The following is a 17260-nucleotide window of genomic DNA, read 5'->3' on the forward strand; positions in this document are numbered from 1 at the left end:
ACAAAATTCAGCACAAGCCCAGCCCATCCATGGCCTCAATGATGTTTAAATTCAAGAAGACACCCCACAGAAAGACTAGGCCCATGCACCACTCACTACCCCTGGGCAAAAGGCCACACCAGCAGCCGCAAAAAAACGACAAAAAACACAAAATTCAGCACAATCCCAGCCCATCCATGGCCTCAATGGTGTTTAAATTCAAGAAGACACCCCACAGAAAGACTAGGCCCATGCACCACTCACTACCCCTGGGCATAATGGATGAAAGCTCGGCAAAATGGGTGCAGGCCTCAGACACTGCCTCTCTTCAAAATGGCCCCTTGAACCCCAAGCACATGTTGCCTGTACCAGCACTCAAGATGGCCACCACCACCACCCACAGGGCCAGTCCACATCAACAGTACACTCCAAAAAGAAACGAAAAACACACAAAAATCACCACAATCCAATGCCATCCAGGATGTTTACATAAAAGAGAGTGAGACCCCACAGGCAGACTCAGTCCATGCACCACTACCCCTGGGCAAAAGGCCCCACCAGCAGCCCCAAACAAATCGACCAAAACCACAAAATTCAGCACAATCCCAGCCCATCCATGGCCTCAATGATGTTTAAATTCAAGAAGACACCCCACAGAAAGACTAGGCCCATGCGCCACTCACTACCCCTGGGCAAAAGGCCACACCAGCAGCCCCAAAAAACGTCAAAAAACACAAAATTCAGCACAATCCCAGCCCATCCATGGCCTAAATGATGTTTAAATTCAAGAAGACACCCAACAGAAAGACTAGGCCCATGCACCACTCACTACCCCTGGGCAAAAGGCCACACCAGCAGCCCCAAAAAACCACAAAAGACACAAAATTCAGCACAATCCCAGCCCATCCATGGCCTCAATGATGTTTAAATTCAAGAAGACACCCCACAGAAAGACTAGGCCCATGCACCACTCACTACCCCTGGGCAAAAGGCCACACCAGCAGCCCCAAAAAACGACAAAAGACACAAAATTCAGCACAATCCCAGCCCATCCATGGCCTCAATGATGTTTAAATTCAAGAAGACACCCCACAGAAAGACTATGCCCATGCACCACTCACTACCCCTGGGCAAAAGGCCCCACCAGCAGCCGCAAAAAAACGACAAAAAACACAAAATTCAGCCACAATCCAGGCCCATCCATGGCCTCAATGATGTTTAAATTCAAGAAGACACCCCACAGAAAGACTAGGCCCATGCACCACTCACTACCCCTGGGCAAAAAGCCCCACCAGCAGCCCCAAAAAAACGACAAAAACACAAAATTCAGCACAATCCCAGCCCATCCATGGCCTCAATGATGTTTAAATTCAAGAAGACACCCCACAGAAAGACTAGGCCCTTGCACCACTCACTACCCCTGGGCAAAAGGCCACACCAGCAGCCCCAAAAAACGACAAAAAACACAAAATTCAGCACAATCCCAGCCCATCCATGGCCTCAATGGTGTTTAAATTCAAGAAGACACCCCACAGAAAGACTAGGCCCATGCACCACTCACTACCCCTGGGCATAATGGATGAAAGCTCGGCAAAATGGGTGCAGGCCTCAGACACTGCCCCTCTTCAAAATGGCCCCTTGAACCCCAAGCACATGTTGCCTGTACCAGCACTCAAGATGGCCACCACCACCACCCACATGGCCAGTCCACATCAACAGTACACCCCAAAAAGAAACGAAAAACACACAAAAATCACCACAATCCAATGCCATCCAGGATGTTTACATTAAAGAGAGTGAGAATTCTCAGGCAGACTCAGTCCATGCACCACTACACCTGGGCAAAAGGCCCCACCAGCAGCCCCAAAAAAATTGACAAAAACCACAAAATTCAGCACAAGCCCAGCCCATCCATGGCCTCAATGATGTTTAAATTCAAGAAGACACCCCACAGAAAGACTAGGCCCATGCACCACTCACTACCCCTGGGCAAAAGGCCACACCAGCAGCCGCAACAAAACGACAAAAAACACAAAATTCAGCACAATCCCAGCCCATCCATGGCCTCAATGGTGTTTAAATTCAAGAAGACACCCCACAGAAAGACTAGGCCCATGCACCACTCACTACCCCTGGGCATAATGGATGAAAGCTCGGCAAAATGGGTGCAGGCCTCAGACACTGCCTCTCTTCAAAATGGCCCCTTGAACCCCAAGCACATGTTGCCTGTACCAGCACTCAAGATGGCCACCACCACCACCCACATGGCCAGTCCACATCAACAGTACACTCCAAAAAGAAACGAAAAACACACAAAAATCACCACAATCCAATGCCATCCAGGATGTTTACATTAACGAGAGTGAGACCCCACAGGCAGACTCAGTCCATGCACCACTACCCCTGGGCAAAAGGCCCCACCAGCAGCCCCAAACAAATCGACCAAAACCACAAAATTCAGCACAATCCCAGCCCATCCATGGCCTCAATGGTGTTTACATCCAAGAAGACACCCCACAGGAAGACTAGGCCCATGCACCACTCACTACCCCTGGGCAAAAGGCCACACCAGCAGCCCCAAAAAAAGACTAAAAACACAAAATTCAGCACAATCCCAGCCCATCCATGGCCTCAATGGTGTTTAAATTCAAGAAGACACCCCGCAGAAAGACTAGGCCCATGCACCACTCACTACCCCTGGGCATAATGGATGAAAGCTAGGCAAAATAAGTGCAGACCTCAGACACTGCCTCTCTTCAAAATGGCCCCTTGCACCCCAAGCACATGTTGCCTGTACCAGCACTCAAGATGGCCACCACCACCACCCACATGGCCAGTCCAAATCAACAGTACACCCCAAAAAAACGAAAAACACACAAAAATCACCACAATCCAATGCCATCCAGGATGTTTACATTAAAAAGACCCCACAGGCAGACTCAGTCCATGCACCACTCACTACCCCTGGGCAAAAGGCCCCAACAGCAGCCCCAAAAAATTAAGCACAATCCTAGCCCATCCATGGCCTCAATGATGTTTAAATTCAACAAAACAGTTGTATCATGCACCCATAACTAACCCTGGTCCTACTGGATACTGTGGCTATCCACAATATATTTTGTTTAATGTTCTGAAAAAGTTCCAAAATTGTAGTTGCAGCAACTGTAATGCCCCAAACAAACTTACTTGTGAAAGTTGATTTCTAATCCAAAAGTGACCCAAAGAAAGTCAAAAAGGCCTCAAATCCAAATATCCAGCAGCATCCACAAAAAGTAATCCTTCCAGGTCAAGGTCCAAATGAAAGTGACCAGCACATGAAGAAAGCACTGGGAGGAGCCTGCTGAACAGGAACAGGAAGTTGGAGACTGTGGGGCACTTCCTTCCCCCCCCCCCAAATGGATTCCTTCCAAAAAAAAGTGCAGGCAAATGTCAACCTGAGGAGTTATTCTGATAAAAATCATAATTTCCAGAAGGTTTATGCTGCTTGCTGGTGGATTTCTTGTGCAGAATTGCAAATTTTGCAATTTCGCGAGTGCGAGATTGTTGCTGCCCGCCGCATCTACGTGTTCGCAATTGTGAACTCTCGCGATGTGTGCTGTGCAAGGTGGCAAGCCGCGATGACGTAATCGCGGTCGCCAGACTCCCGCGGGATCCCGCAGCAAGATCCAAAATGGCAGAGCACACGCAAAATATGGAGAAAAACAACTCTGCAAACGCTGAATGACGGTAAGTGAATGCCGCTCGCCGCAAAATTGTATCACCAAGCAAAAAAAATTCGTTGCGAATTTACGGATTTTTGGCAAATTCGCGAGAGATCGCGGATTGCGAATTTGCCGAAAATCCGCAAATTCCGCGAGCGGAACGGATTTTACGCCCATGCTTATAAAGGATGCAAATTAGTGCATGCAACAAGCTGTGCTGCAGCCCACGAACAATATTTTACCTTTCCCATGCCATTTGTTTATTGGGAAGCTGCATATGTCAAGTAGGATTTAGACAATTCATCATGTTTTAAGAGCCATAGCACATACACTGCCTTAGTGTGCACTGTTAAAAATCAGCAGCATTAGTTTAAAAGAAATGGGGGAAACCAGGCAGAAAGGGCAATGTCTTGAATCATGTAAAAGCCTTAGAGGAGGGAGGGGAGGATTACCAACCATGAGTGCCAGCCTAGTTTCAAATCACATGGCAGCACCAACACTGCTCCTTTACACATTGAGCCAATGCCCTATTAACATCATTTGAAGATGACCTCTCCTGCTGATATTGTTAGACTCCTTAGCTGCCTTTGACATCCTGAAATATCGAATGGGATTCACCAGCAGTGTCCTTCATTGGTTCTCCTCCTATCTTTCCACCCAACACAGGGTTTTTCACATGGGTACCTCCATATCTTAAAAGAACCCTATCACACATTGTGTACCCAGTCTTCCATGCAGGCCAATGTTATCTTCAAATTTTATGTGGAACTGCTTGGCACTGTTTTCACAGATAACATCAAGATTCCTAGTATGCTGATGAAATATAACTTGAAAGTTTCCTCTTCTTTCGACTTCCAAAGTCTCAAACGCTGCAGGCATAGTATAAGCTGATTTGATCAGACTGAAGGGTTCATTTCTAGACATATTGTGGGTAACAAATCAAGAGAGCAAAGTGAGTCAGTGAGAAGAAAGTAAGTGAGTTATCAGATGATTGAGAATCTAGGAGAGTGAGTGAATCGATGTGGAAGGATAGAGGGCAGTAATATGAGTGTCCTGGTGAGTGGGCTAACAAGTTAATAAGTATATTTGTGAACTAGGGGTGCCATTTAAAGTTTGGAGAAGCAAATAAACAACCATAAGTTGCCAGTTCACTCATCTGCCAAATTTACTGTTTTGGTACCATGTATACGGGTGAGCGAACATCTGAGTTTCTACTAGTGGAGCTTCAGCTGGCTCCTCTAGACTTGTCATATATGTGTTTGAACCCTTCATTAGGTTGAGGCTATAAGCATTAGATTTCCTTTTTTCTGGCCTCCATGGGAAGCATGATGGTCCCAGGTAGGAAATCCATAAAATAATCCCAAAGTGCAGGAATAATTATCACTCTTTATCAGGGTGTTGACTGTTTGTTTTACTCAAACTCCCACTTTTGGGTTGTTTATCTAATATAGACTGCCATGCTGAGCAGGATTCGAAACAAGATAGCACCTGCTTAACAATTCATTTAGCCTACAGAGAAGCTGCTGATGGGCTCCCTCTACTGTAGTCTTAGAGATACCAGCCAGGTAGATGGGCAGGATTGACAAATCAGGCAGATGTTACTCCGCCAGGGATGTGGAGGCAACATCTCAGCTAACCTCAAGCTCCCATTAGCCTCCTTTAGCTGTCCACTGCAGTGAATAGATGAGCGAGTTTGGTTATTGCTATATAATCTATAGCACACGTTTAAATTGGAACTCCACCAGCGACGTCTCAGAAAGATAAGAGCCTAGGAAGCACTTCCAAAGCAGATCGCTGCTTTGTAGCCCATGTCATCCTCACATCAATATTGTGTTCTCAGATGTCAACATGCAAGGATCCATGCTTCGGAAAAAGGGTTTTCTGCTGTGTCTATTTAAACAGCTCATTGACCAACCTCAGAACTGTATAAATCGAGGGGCATATTATCAAGGGATTTATCTCTGCTTTTTTTAGCTTTAAAAGCCAAGAAAGCGGAGATAAAATGATCTCCCTATTACCAAGCTGTCACTAACACCAGTTAGCAACAGCTAGTAGGAGATAGCGACCATCTTGGGCCCCGCTTTGCATGTCAGTGATATTTATCACTAATGACATGCAAAGTGGGCGTGCCAAGACGTTAGCGACTGGAAACAGTCGCTACCATCGCTATCTCCTATTACCAACTTTTGGAGATATTCGCACTAAGCATGAATACCTCCAAAAGCTAACACCTGCCCTGAGCAGTTCTTAACCATGTTATCCAATGGGAGGTGGATAACATGGCTAAGAGCATTAGCTCGGTAATGCATGAATATCGCCGACTTTACAGCGATATTCATGCATTTCGGCCGATTTTTATTGCTTAGGAGATAAACCTTGATAATAGCAAGGCTCCTAAGCGATAAAAATCACCGCAACACGGCGATAAAATTATTGCCGCTAAGCCAACATAGCGATAATTATCGCTAGTTGTTGGTAATATGCCTGCAAGTTCCTAGAATGCCTGAACCTTCAGGACCAAGATCACAAGAAAGACGCCTTGAAAGCCGATCACTGGCAGAATCAAATATCTATTACAAAGTTATAGATTTTATCATATTAGCTACTAGAACAAAGGCCTGAGACACCTGTCAAGGACAGCATCTTACTCCTTCTTTCAACACATCTACACCTCACAACTTCACATTTCACCCAGCAATGTGTGCAGAAGCATATTAGAAAGCAAGATCCTCAATCAATCAATCAATCAATCAATCAATCAATCAATCAATCAATCAATCAATCAATCAATCAGAGGGTCTTGTAGAGTGTGGCTTGTTACCCTGGGGGGTCTCCAGGCACTGGGGTACTGCGAGCCTTGGTTAAAGTGTGGTGGCATTTGAAGAGTCAGGTCTTGATCTGTTTCCTGAAGTTGAGGAGAAGTGCAGGTGGAGTGGGAGGTTGTTCCAGGACTTTGTGGTGAGGTAGGAGAAGGAGTGGCAACCGCAGCATCTCCAACAGATGTTGGGTATGTGGGCGAAGATGAGAGAGGAGCATCAGAGCTCTATGGTCGATTTGTGGAATGTCAGGCAGTTGTTGATGTACATGGGTCCGGACTTGAGGTGGGCTCTGTAGATGTGTGTGAGGAGTTTGAAGAGGCATCTTCCTGGATGGGCATCCTGGGGAGGGCGCTGAGGTGGGGGGTGATGCTGTTTTTTCTGTTGGAGATCAGGGATTAGTCTTGCTGACAAGTTCTAGCCTATATGGAGGTGGTTTAGGAGCTGTTTGGTGGTTCTGTCAGAGTGCCTTGTCGTAGTCGAGTCGGCTGGTGATGAGGGCCTGGGTGACCGTCTTCCTGGTTGAGACAGGGGTCCCTCAGAGGGCGTGGAAACAAGTGGAGGGGACGGTGTTGATGTGCTGCCTCATGGTTAGCTTCGGTGTCTAGGGTGATTCTGAGGTTGGATGAGTGGTTGGAGGGGGTGGGTGTGGGGCCGAGTGTGGTGGACTGCCAAGTGTCACTCCACAGGAGGGCTTGGTCCTGAAGATGACAACCTATGTCTTGTCTGAGTTGAGCTTGCACCAATGCCCTTCTCCTGTTCCAAAGAAGACTCTAAATTACCAACATTATTAAAATAAATATAAAGATTATAAACAATATTGAGGAATAAAATGTTATAGGCGTATTCTTAGCAACCGACGTTGTATTGTGCTAAATGTAGGGGGCAGAATTGTACCAAAGGTACAACTATTTGGTGCTGTTCCTCTCTCCCCATGTGGTACCAAAATTTAGGATGCATTGTGCAATATACACGCTCTTAAACTAGAGAGGGCGTGTGCTTAATGTTAAGTATAGTGTATATTGGAAGGAGACTCTGCCTGTAAAAAACACTGTGCTTTTGCCAAGTTGAACACTCTTTGAGGTTTATATTTGTAGTGTTCATCACACATGCAAAGTTGAAAGAGGTCTGAGAAATGAAAAGTTTCCTTAAACGTTACTCCTTCTTCGAGCAGGCAAACATTTTGGGTTAAAAGTTGTGTTTATCATTCTCAAAAAATTGTGATTTGAATCCAAATCCATGGATTGGTGGGCTGCCTCATACAAACAAAGTAGCTCAAAGTAGCTCAAAGCACTAGCATTCATTACTTTAGGACTATTTTAAAACACAAATGCAGGTTTGTACTGTACAGTAATCTCAAATCAAGCCTTTGGAATTGTTTGCATCAAAGGCTTGATAAATAGATGCAAACGGTCTTTAAATTATAAACCTATCCTTACTAGTTGGGACAGGGGCTCAGAAGTGACTCATACTGACAATCAACACCGTACAAAATGCCTAATTAGGAAATGAGTTTACCTCTCGGGGAATGACATCAAATGTGCACTATGTGTGTCATATTATATTTGATTGACATATATATTTAGAATTAGAAAGTGACTCTCCTACCTGCCATGGTTGGAAGTCCTTCTCTAGACTTTCTCTCCCTGAGGGATGTCCTGAGCTGGCCTTGGATGAGATCATGTTGTGTAAGGCGTGAGCCACGGCGTAGACCGCAGTGTGAACACTGTAAGTAATGTAGAAATTGTAAGCATCGTACAGAAGGGGTTCCACATCTCTCATTGTCTCGCTCCCTGTACAATGAGGGAAGCCGTATTTATAGGCAAAAGTCGTATTCAGTAAATCTGGAGAACAATCGAATGTTAGAATCCAAAGCCACAGAACCATGGAATTGTCTAAGAAATGTAAAGGGTTCACACTGTACAAGAAATCTGCCAGTCCAGTAATCTGTCCCTTAGGAATGGAAAATTCCAGTGCACCACTGAAAATATTCATAGTAGGGCCATTTATAAAATCTTTCAGATGTGATGTGACTGCAGTAGTGATCCAAACTAGAGTAGGCAGACCTTGCAATTGATCTAGGAGGCCTGAATACATGTAAGCTTTTGAACAGTGAACTATCACCACATTGACAGAAGAAACACTGATTGTTTTAGAAATCTGTTCCTGCTCAATGTCCCAGGACTTGCGGAGTCTTTGTAAGAAGGCCACACAGCCCCCACTGTTGCTGATCTCTCTCTCCAGCTCCTCACCAGCCCTCCTGCCGCTCTCCTCATCTGAAATAAGGATTCCAACCCAGGTCCAGCCAAAGTGCTTGAGCAGCCGGGCGATGGCACGTGCCTCGTGGATCTCATTGGGGACAGTGCGGTAAAAGGATGGGAAGCGATGTCTGTCACTGAAGACTGGATCCATGGCACCATAGCTGACCTGAGGAAGACATAGACATGAGCTATTAGACATATTGCACCACCCTCCACTAAAGAGCATCAATGGCCGATGTTGCGTGGCTTGTGGATCTCATTAGGAACAGTGCGGTAAAAGGATGGGAACTGATGTCTGTCATTGAAGATTGGATCCATGGCACCATAGCTGACCTGAGGAACAGATAATATTAGATATTAGACATATTGCACCACTCTCCACTAAAGAGCATCACTGGCCGATGGATCTGATAGGGGACAAAGCTGTAAAAGGATGAGAACTGATTTCTGTCGTTGAAGACTGGATCCATGGCACCATAGCTGACCTGAGGAAACATAAACATGAGCTATGAGACACTTTATATAGCAATGGAGGTTTCAAGTTCTTTTTCACAGAAGTGCTGCAGTTTATGCGCCTACAACAAATCCCTTCAGTTCCAAAGTGCTTTCTCATTCCAGTACCAGATGTCTTCTACCTCCTCACGGTGAAATGGACGCCCTGCAGAAACTAATCCACATCTTGTTTCCTTTTAACATTTTTGTTTGATTGTGCTGTTTGCTGTTTTTACTTGTGTTAGGGATACAGCCTTAAAAATCCCTGCTAAGTGAATTGCTGGAAATCTTGCACATGTCACTAAAAATCTGCACTTGGAAATTACGAGCTAGATCAAGTCCACTTTTATTTAAAAATCAGTTGCTACTTAAAATAACCAGCTGCTGATAGACTGTTGCACATTTGCCTGAAGCAAGGCATTTTCGAATGGGCATCTATTGTTATCCCTGCCAGAAGCACTCCCACTAGATACCATCATGGTAGTTGGAGTTTATTTTGCACACCATGTATGCCACCCTATGTATTGGGAGATGGGCTTTGGACACATGTACAGGGCACCCAGCGGGCGTGCCGTTGGCAGGCCAACGGCATATCTGTCCTCAAGCATTGGCGCATGGACTGCCCCTATGCAGGTTCTTCCTAGCAACACAGAGCTCTCCATGACCTCGGAACTCAGGTAGAGTGGAGAAGTTACACAAGAACTTCTTGCCCCCACTGCACTTGAAGGGAAAACATGGCGGCCGGCTAGTGGAGGTTTGCGGGTGATCCTGAAGGCGTGCGGTGAAGTTGATGCGATTCGGATGGCGAGCGGCGGTGAAAGCGGTGGCAGTTGCCGGTTTATGCGGTATTAACCGAGTACTAAATTTGTGATTCAGCGAGAACTTATGGGGTTTTGAGCGTTCCAGAGAGCTATGGGAGCTTCCACGGAGGTAGGGAGCTCCCGGAGCCAAGTGTGGATCAGCGAGGCATCAAGGCTGGAGGCAGAATCTGGGACACGGCGGAGCACCTGTGGGGGAGAGCAGCACTGAATTTATGGAGGGGGCATTGTGCTGCTGCCAGGGTCCTCCTTGGAGGTAGCAGTCGAGGAGCCAGTTGGCCTAGTGGGGCCAGCGAGGAGCATGCTTGTAGGAGTGGTGTGGAGCATTCATTGTGTGCTAAAAACGCTGAGGTACAGTTTGCCCATTTTTTTCAAACAGCCGAGCAGCAGGGGACTAATAGAAAGAGTGGATGTAGTGTTGGTTAGGAGGGAGGGCTACTTACTGGTGCTTCAAGGTATTCACTGAAAAGTGCGGCGAGAGGGGGGGCAGCGGATTTCCTGCAGTTGATGGATCTTTCGACTAGGTCTGAAAAAAATCAGGCAGCAAAGAAGGTGGAGGAGGAGGTGAAGGTGGTGAAGCCCATGGGCCGATAGTGCAGTAAGGTGACCAAGGTACCTACTAAACTGGCAAGAGGGGATTCTTTGGAGTGTAAGATTAAGGTGACACCTTCCCTTAGGACTTGTTTTAAGGCATTTTAATCCCATGTCAGCAGCAGTGGCGGACCTTCAACAAAAACAGAAGTATAGTGATTATTCCGGAGGTGGAGCAGCCCTGAGGGGATAACAAATCTGGAAGACTGGTCTGCACATTTAAGCCCAAACCGAATTCAAGTGCTGTCTGTTGAGATGGGGGAGGTAGTGGGAGCCACAAGGGATGAAGTTAGTCTGAATGATCCAGAGGGTAGTTTTAATCCTCCAGCGGAGTCGATTTCGGAGGAAGGAGGGAAATCGCAGGTATCGGACGAGATACAAAGAGAGTCAGTGCCCAGGAAGGACTATAGATTGGGGCACGAGGCTCTAGGGGAAGAGGGAGCAGCCTCAGGGAGTCGCGATCTTTCTAATGGTACATTGCTCAAAACTCTTACCCTTGAGATGCGAGGAAGATTCAAGACTTCAGAGCTGAATCAGAAAGGCATCAGGTCTGCATGTGAGGTGTTAGAGAAAAAAATGGATGACCTGAGTGGCAGAACATTGGCGGTAGATGGCGAAGTTAGGGACCTAAAGGAGGAGATACAGACTAACAGGAAAGAGATCAAAGGGCTAAGAGCTGGGGGGAGAGAGCACAAGGAAAGAGTGGAAAGATTAGAAAACTTTCAAAGGAGGAACAATTTGAAGGTTTGAAAAGTAAGTATGGGCGAATTTCCGCAAATTCGCGCAAAATTGCAAATAAATCCGCGAGTTCGCGAAAAAATTTGCAAACTAGCGGATTTGCACAAATAGACTGTTTCCCACTGTCTACTGGCTAATCAGTAAGTGCTACCTCGTTGGGTAAATGTATAGTGCTTTTCCTACACTACATCTGCGTAAAGTGCTAGAAGAGTTGTCTCCAGTGACCATGTGTGTGTTACTATGCCATCGTGCCGAAGGGCGCAGGGGTCCCTTGAGTGAGCTGTCCATAATAGTGGGAAAATGGGGGGAATACGGTGCACACCGCTAGTGTGTGGGCGGGGCCAAACGGGCAGGGCTTCTATGCGAGTTCACATGCCTCTTGTGTGTATTAAAGGTCAGAGACCGATCACAGCAGCAGATGAGGAGAAAGAACCTCCTGGTCACAGGAACTGCAAGGGGATTGCGCTTGTGAAAGTGAAAGATGCAAAGGCCTCTATCCAGCATCACAGCTAATTTTCAACGGTAGATATGGGGAGAAAGCACACCTGCCCAGCCTCGACAAAGCTCACGATTGTTTTTGGAACTGAACTTGAGCTTCAACTCGGGCACCTGCTTTTTTATATCTGTAAGTGCTTCCTGTTGAGGTTTAATTTTTGTAACAGCAGCATCGTGCCAGAATGAACCCTGCCCTTCATATTTATCCAAGAAGACGCCACCGGTTTGTGCGATACCTCTACTCAACTGCCTAAAATCCGCCCGCGAGCGGATGCGCACATTTTTCGGCAATTTCGCGAGATTCGCGGATCGTGAAATTGCCGAAAATCCACAAAATCTGCGAGCGGGACGGATTTTGCACCCACGCTTATTTAAAAGTTCCCAAGGGTAAGGAAGGAGAAGATATTATAAGCTTTGTGGTTCAGTTGCTGAAAAGTGAGCTTCAGCTGGAAGAGACTGAGGAGGAAATTACCAGAGACATTCAGAGGATACATAGAGACCCTTTTAGGTTAAATACGAATAGATCTAAGCCTAGGAGAATTCTTGTTAATTTCCTAACTTATTGCTTGAAGGAAAAGATCCTAGCTAAAGTTCTGAAGAAGAAAGTGTTGGAGGTGGATGGAGTAAGAAATGAAGTAAGATCAGATCTGTCAGTAGTAACAGCTAATAGGCAGTGGGAGCTGGGGAAAAGAATCGAGCCGCTAAGGAAGCTAGGTGCTTGCAGTGATGTTGAATAATAAGAAGCACTCCTTTCGGTTTGTTGAGGAGGTCGATAGCTTCATTGAACAACTCGGGGCTGAGAATCATTAAGAGTTCACACTTTTGGAAGCAGTAAGATGGGTCTCTAGGTTATGTGGTATATTTTATAGATAAAGATTTACTGCTTTGTGTATGTTTCAAATTTGTATGAGGGTGTATAGTTGTGTATGTAAGTGCGCTGCACGCTGAAGGGTAACTCATCGGGCTTTTGCCATGGGAAGTTTGTTAGGGTTTTCCAAGGGGGGGGGTGCGGTGTAGGCTGCACAGGGAGGGGGGTTTAGGGGTAAAAAATGGCTAATTTGTCTGGTTTTCATCAATAGTTTGTGGGTGGAGAGGGTTTTTAGGAGGTGACAGGGAATTGATTTAAGGAGTTAAACATTCTGTCGTTGGGGGGCGGAGCTTGCCCGGCTGGAAGATGGCTGCATTCCGCTAGAGTTCCGCTGTACACCGCCACCCTATCCTCACAATCTGTCATAAATTAGGCAGCAGCAACTTACCGGATGTAGGGACTTGTCCCCTGGCTGACAGCGATCCAAAAATTAGCACTCGCCTGCGACCGAGCGCCCGTCTACAGAGACCTTCAAGAGCCCGGTAATTTGGGTGTGGTGCAGCCTGCACATCCCCAGGCTAAAGTTTGGGATTGCCTGGTGCTCCTGACCCCTGGGACGCGCTCCCTGGTGCCACTCTGGGCACCCCTGCGGCTGTGCTTCCATCTGTGACATCGGCGGCGGTGCCGCGGAGGGGCAAATGTGGGGGGCCGCGGCAGCTCCTCAATGCCTGCTGGGGCTTCCTGTGGCCTGGCTACGCCTGTTCTGTGACTTTCTAGCCTGCATTTTTTCCCGAAGCCGAAGGAGAGGCCATTTTGAATACCAGCTTGGAGTGCCTGCAGAAAGGTATGTGGTCCTCGCGCTGTGAGCCGGGTTGCTTCACAGCTCCTGGGGTGGATTCGGGGTCTTCCTGGTGCCTGCCCTCACCGTCTGCCCACCTGGGGGTGCGGTGGTATCTGGAATTCACACTGTTCGAGCTGACTGAGCCATAGTGGGCGGACTTTACTGGCATTGGTTCCCTTGTGGCTGCTGCTGTCGCAGATACTGCTCTCCACACCACCGTCGTCCCTCTTCCGCCTTTGCCTCAGACTACACTGGAACCCTGAGTTGCCCCTCTAACTTTGGGTCTGGGCGGCTGGCCATGGAGTGGAGAACTTCCCTGGTGCCTTGGGGTCCCTAATATCTCTATTGCAGCGAGTACCTACCTGCTCCACCTGGCGACATGGGGAAAATTGATAGGACCCAGCCTAAGCTCCAATTCAAGCAACGCAAGTCCAGGCACAATGAGGAGGGAGCAGAAGGGGGCCCCCCTTCACAAACGGACGCTGAGACGGATGACCCGGTGGGGGACATTAAACAGATCATTACCTACATGCAACAGGGCCTGACTGCTATTGACACCAAGATAGACTTGCTGGCATACCAAATGGACCGAGTCTCCGAGCGCCTCGACAAACACTCTGAGTGCCTGTACATGGCGGAGCACTGCATAACGAGGTGGAGGAGGCCCAGATGGACGCAGGAGAAACACAGAAGCAGATGGAACATGCCCTTATTGCCCTCCGAAACAAAGCTTAGGATCTTGAGGCCCGGTCGCTCCGCAGAAATCTGCGCATCATGGGCCTGGCGAAGTCCACTGCCAAAGGGGGCATGGAGCAATAAATGGAGCGCCTTCTGACCTCCCTCCTAGGCGCAGAAACATTCTCTCATCTCTTTGTGGTTGAGAGGGCGCACCATTCGCTTGGCCCTCGACCCCAGCCAGGAGCCCCGCCTCGCCCCATAATTGCAAAACTCCTGAACTATCGGGACAGGGATGCTGCGCTGAGGAAGGCACGTGAGCTGGGTCCCCCACGGTATGAAGAATCGAACATTTCTCTGTTTCCCAACTTCACCCTAAAAGTACAGGAGGCGAGGAGGCAGTTCATTCCAATGAAATGTAAACTGCGGGACCATCACATCGAATACGCTATGCTGTATCCCGCCAGACTGAAAGTCCTCTTTGATGGGAAGCCGCGTATATATCAAGACCTGCAATCCCTTCAGAAGGCCCTCTGAGAATGGGAAAGGGCCAACAAGTGTCCGAACACTCAACAAGCCTCCTCACTATCGAATGCTGACGCTGGAACTATGGATGACAATGACTGAGTGCCTGGTGATATCTCCTTTTTTTGTAATACCTTACTCTTATAGTCAATGGTTTCTAGTCTCGTTGCAGCAGTTTCTAATGGCTCACTGGGCCCTGTGGCAAGAGATATGTACATGACCTCATGTTACCCTGATTTAAGTTATCTTCTCGGTTTTGGAGTTGCTTATTAATATGCCCCTCTGGGTACTCGTGATGTGGGGCCTGGACATCGGCCAGTTCTTGGGAGACTTGCCTCTCTACCGATATCTTGCTTTCCCTAAAAACAGAGTTGTTCTGCACACTCCTTGCTTTTAAGTAATTACAGATAAGCTGTTGTGGGATTAGTATTTGCATGCGGTGTTTGAGCGGGGGGTTGGTTCAGTTTGTGTACCCGGGTAACATCCGCCCCACTGCGTAAACTGCTGTTTTACTTTTTGTTGTCAGGTGTTTTATGGGAGAGGCGGGTGGGACTCCCTCACATTTGATAAGGGGTCCGTAGGTCGCACGCTACTCCACCATTCCAGCGTGTATACCCCAAGAGCATCATGGTTAATGCAGTTTTCTTGAAAGCGGGTGCGCTTTTCAAAAGAATCGAAGTGTAATTGCAAGGTTGCAGGCCAACTCTGGACACCGGTGTTTCAGGATTATTGTCCTTCATCAGCAGAGTGTAGGGCGGTTTTCAGGGGTTGCTGTGCAGGCTGCCAAAGTGTTCTCAGGTATGGTACCTCTCCAGGCGCGTAGGGCGTTACCTCAGCTCGTCAGCTGAAAAGCTCAAGGGAGCCGTGTTAAGTAAGGGGTCCGTAGGTCGCACGCTACTCCACCATTCCAGCGTGTATACCCCAAGAGCATCATGGTTAATGCAGTTTTCTTGAAAGCGGGTGCGCTTTTCAAAAGAATCGAAGTGTAATTGCAAGGTTGCAGGCCAACTCTGGACACCGGTGTTTCAGGATTATTGTCCTTCATCAGCAGAGTGTAGGGCGGTTTTCAGGGGTTGCTGTGCAGGCTGCCAAAGTGTTCTCAGGTATGGTACCTCTCCAGGCGCGTAGGGCGTTACCTCAGCTCATCAGCTGAAAAGCTCAAGGGAGCCGTGTTAAGTAAGGGGTCCGTAGGTCGCACGCTACTCCACCATTCCAGCGTGTATACCCCAAGAGCATCATGGTTAATGCAGTTTTCTTGAAAGCGGGTGCGCTTTTCAAAAGAATCGAAGTGTAATTGCAAGGTTGCAGGCCAACTCTGGACACCGGTGTTTCAGGATTATTGTCCTTCATCAGCAGAGTGTAGGGCGGTTTTCAGGGGTTGCTGTGCAGGCTGCCAAAGTGTTCTCAGGTATGGTACCTCTCCAGGCGCGTAGGGCGTTACCTCAGCTCGTCAGCTGAAAAGCTCAAGGGAGCCGTGTTAAGTAAGGGGTCCGAAGGACAATAATCCTGAAACACCGGTGTCCAGAGTTGGCCTGCAACCTTGCAATTACACTTCGATTCTTTTGAAAAGCGCACCCGCTTTCAAGAAAACTGCATTAACCATGATGCTCTTGGGGTATACACGCTGGAATGGTGGAGTAGCGTGCGACCTACGGACCCCTTACTTAACACGGCTCCCTTGAGCTTTTCAGCTGACGAGCTGAGGTAACGCCCTACGCGCCTGGAGAGGTACCATACCTGAGAACACTTTGGCAGCCTGCACAGCAACCCCTGAAAACCGCCCTACACTCTGCTGATGAAGGACAATAATCCTGAAACACCGGTGTCCAGAGTTGGCCTGCAACCTTGCAATTACACTTCGATTCTTTTGAAAAGCGCACCCGCTTTCAAGAAAACTGCATTAACCATGATGCTCTTGGGGTATACACGCTGGAATGGTGGAGTAGCGTGCGACCTACGGACCCCTTACTTAACACGGCTCCCTTGAGCTTTTCAGCTGACGAGCTGAGGTAACGCCCTACGCGCCTGGAGAGGTACCATACCTGAGAACACTTTGGCAGCCTGCACAGCAACCCCTGAAAACCGCCCTACACTCTGCTGATGAAGGACAATAATCCTGAAACACCGGTGTCCAGAGTTGGCCTGCAACCTTGCAATTACACTTCGATTCTTTTGAAAAGCGCACCCGCTTTCAAGAAAACTGCATTAACCATGATGCTCTTGGGGTATACACGCTGGAATGGTGGAGTAGCGTGCGACCTACGGACCCCTTACTTAACACGGCTCCCTTGAGCTTTTCAGCTGACGAGCTGAGGTAACGCCCTACGCGCCTGGAGAGGTACCATACCTGAGAACACTTTGGCAGCCTGCACAGCAACCCCTGAAAACCGCCCTACACTCTGCTGATGAAGGACAATAATCCTGAAACACCGGTGTCCAGAGTTGGCCTGCAACCTTGCAATTACACTTCGATTCTTTTGAAAAGCGCACCCGCTTTCAAGAAAACTGCATTAACCATGA

The 17260-nt window shown here is 47.8% G+C and overlaps 1 protein-coding gene across 1 annotated transcript in view; it reads right to left on the reverse strand.

Moving 5' to 3' along the window:
• Nucleotides 1–17260, reverse strand: part of LOC144784221 (vomeronasal type-2 receptor 26-like) — a 179012-nt gene that overhangs the window by 125936 nt on the left and 35816 nt on the right. Inside the window, exons 2-3 of the mRNA XM_078662872.1 lie at nt 9153–9242; nt 8105–8923 (exon numbers count right to left, since the gene is read on the reverse strand). Of these exons, the coding sequence (XP_078518998.1) occupies nt 8105–8923; nt 9153–9242 (909 nt within the window). The remainder of the gene's footprint in view (nt 1–8104; nt 8924–9152; nt 9243–17260) is intronic.

This window comes from Lissotriton helveticus, chromosome 10, assembly GCF_964261635.1.
Source record: "Lissotriton helveticus chromosome 10, aLisHel1.1, whole genome shotgun sequence".
NCBI lineage: Eukaryota > Metazoa > Chordata > Amphibia > Caudata > Salamandridae > Lissotriton > Lissotriton helveticus.